The following is a 2,500-nucleotide window of genomic DNA, read 5'->3' as shown; positions in this document are numbered from 1 at the left end:
CACATTATTCAACCCTCATCACAATACAAATCAACGTTAATCACATTACGCACATTATTCAGCCCTCATCATATTATTCAATGCTCATCACATTTAAATCAACGTTAATAACATTACGCACATTATTCAACGCTCATCACATTATTCAATGCTCATCACATTACGCACATTATTCAACGCTCATCACATTATTCAATGCTCATCACATTACACACATTATTCAGTGATCATAACATTACACACATTATTCAAACCTCATCACATTATTCAAACCTCATCACATTATTCAACGCTCATCACATTACGACATTATGATACATGGCAACTTTCCAATCTTTGGGGATCTCAGACGATACGAAAGAGAGGTTGAACAGGATAGTTATAGGGGTTGCAACAATTGCGGTGGATAATTTTAGAAAGAGAGGGTCCAGATTGTCTAGCCCGGCTGATTTGTAGGGGTCCAGATTTTCCAGCTCTTTCAAAACATCAGCTATCTGGATTTGGGTGAAGGAGAAATGGAGAGGCTTGGGCAAGTTGCTGTGGGGGGTGCAGGGCTGTTGACCAGGGTAGGGGTAGCCAGGTGAAAAGTATGGCCAGCTGTAGAAAATTGCTTCTTGAAATTCTCAATTACCGTGGCTTTATCGGTGGTGACAGTGTTTCCTAGCCTCAGTGCAGCGGGCAGCTGGGAGGAGGTGCTCTTATTCTCCATGGACTTTACAGTTTCCCAGAACTTTTGGGAGTTTGTGCTACAGGATGCAAATCTCTTTTTGAAAAAGCTTACCTTTGCTTTCCTAACTGCCTGTGTATATTGGTTCCTAACCTCCCTGACAAGTTGCATATCGCGGGGGCTATTCGATGCTAATGCAGTACGCCACAGGATGTGTTTATGCTGGTCAAGGGCAGTCAGGTCTGGAGTGAACCAATGGCTATATCCGTTCCTGGTTCAAAATGTTTTAAATGGGGAATGCTTATTTAAGATGGTGAGGAAAGAACTTTTAAAGAATAACCAGGCATCCTCTATTGACGGGATGAGGTCAATATCCTTCAAGGATACCCAGGCCAGGTCGATTAGAAAGGCTGCTCGCTGAAGTGTTTTAGGGAGCGTTTGACAGTGATGAGGGGTGGTTGTTTGACCGCAGACCCATTACGGACTCAGGCAATGAGGCAGTGATCGCTGAGATCCTGGTTGGTTAGGATGATATCTTTGAGGGTGCAGTGTTTACGGATTTGGGGTTGTACCTGGTAGGTTCATTGATAATATGTACGAGATTGAGGGCATCTAGTTTAGATTTTAGGACGGCCGGGGTGTTAAGCATGTCCCAGTTTAGGTCACTTAACAGTACGAGGATAGATCTGAAGATATCTGAAGATAGATGGGGTGCGATCAATTCACATATGGTGTCCAAAACACAGCCGGGGGCAGAAGGTGGTCTAAAGCAAGCGGCAACGGTGAGAGACTTGTTTCTGGAAAGGTGTTTTTTTTAAGTAGAAGCTCAAATTGTTTGGGCACAGACCTGGATAGTAAGACAGAACTCTGCAGTAGATTGCAACTCCGCCCCCTTTGGCAGTTCTATCTTGTCGGGAAATGTTATAGTTGGGGATGGAAATTTCAGGGTTTTTGGTGGCCTTCCTAAGCCAGGATTCAAACACGGCTAGGACATCCGGGTTGGCAGAGTGTACTAAAGCAGTGAATTAAACAAACTTAGGGAGGAGGCTTCTAATGTTAACATGCATGAAACCAAGGTTTTTATGGTTACAGAAGTCAACAAATAGAGCGCCTGGGGAATGGGAGTGGAGCTAGGCACTGCAGGGCCTGGATTAGCCTCTACATCACCAGAGGAACAGAGGAGGAGTAGGATAAGGGTACGGCTAAAGGCTATAAGAACTGGTCGTCTAGTATGTTCGGAACAGAGAGTAAAATGTACAGACAAGGGTATAGTAGGATGTGAATACAGTGGAGGTAAACCTGGGCATTGAGTGACGATGAGAGAGGTATTGTCTCTAGAGACACCATTTAAACCAGGTGAGGTCCCTGCATGTGTCACTACAGTGAAATAAGACAATCACTAACCAAAATAGCAATGGATAAGGCATATTGACATTAGGGAGAGGCATACATAGCCGAGTGAGCATGGGGTCTAGTGATCATGTTGTTTAATCAGCTTATTGATATGCCACCCTTGTCAGGTGGATGGATTATATTGGCAAAGGAGAAATGCTAACAGGGATGTAAACCAATTTGTGGACAACATTTGAGAGAAATAAGCTTTTTGTGCATGATTTTTTTTTCAGCTCATGAAACATGGGATCAACACTTTACCTGTTGTGTTTATATTTTTATTCAGTACAATTTATTTAGAAAACACATGATGTGCACAGGCAGACAGACAGGCAGACAGACAGAGAGACAGGCAGGCAGGCAGGCAGGCATACAGGCAGAGCAGCAACTCACCCCAGACATTGAGGTTGTAGTTCTTCTCAGTCTTGCCAGCGATATTGG

At 43.8% G+C, this 2,500-nt stretch overlaps 1 protein-coding gene across 3 annotated transcripts in view; it reads right to left on the bottom strand.

Annotated features, from left to right (window-relative positions):
* Window positions 1-2,500, bottom strand: part of hmcn1 (hemicentin 1) — a 247,122-nt gene that overhangs the window by 74,438 nt on the left and 170,184 nt on the right. For all 3 annotated transcript variants that reach the window (XM_064936005.1, XM_064936007.1, XM_064936006.1), the window contains exon 42: window positions 2,453-2,500. This exon is cut by the window's right edge and continues 49 nt beyond it. In XM_064936005.1, the coding sequence (XP_064792077.1) occupies window positions 2,453-2,500 (48 nt within the window). The remainder of the gene's footprint in view (window positions 1-2,452) is intronic.

The sequence above is a fragment of the Oncorhynchus masou genome, chromosome 24, assembly GCF_036934945.1.
Source record: "Oncorhynchus masou masou isolate Uvic2021 chromosome 24, UVic_Omas_1.1, whole genome shotgun sequence".
NCBI classification, from domain to species: Eukaryota; Metazoa; Chordata; class Actinopteri; order Salmoniformes; family Salmonidae; genus Oncorhynchus; species Oncorhynchus masou.
The sequence above is the reverse complement of the archived record's forward strand: the minus strand, read 5'-3'. Positions and strand labels throughout refer to the sequence as shown.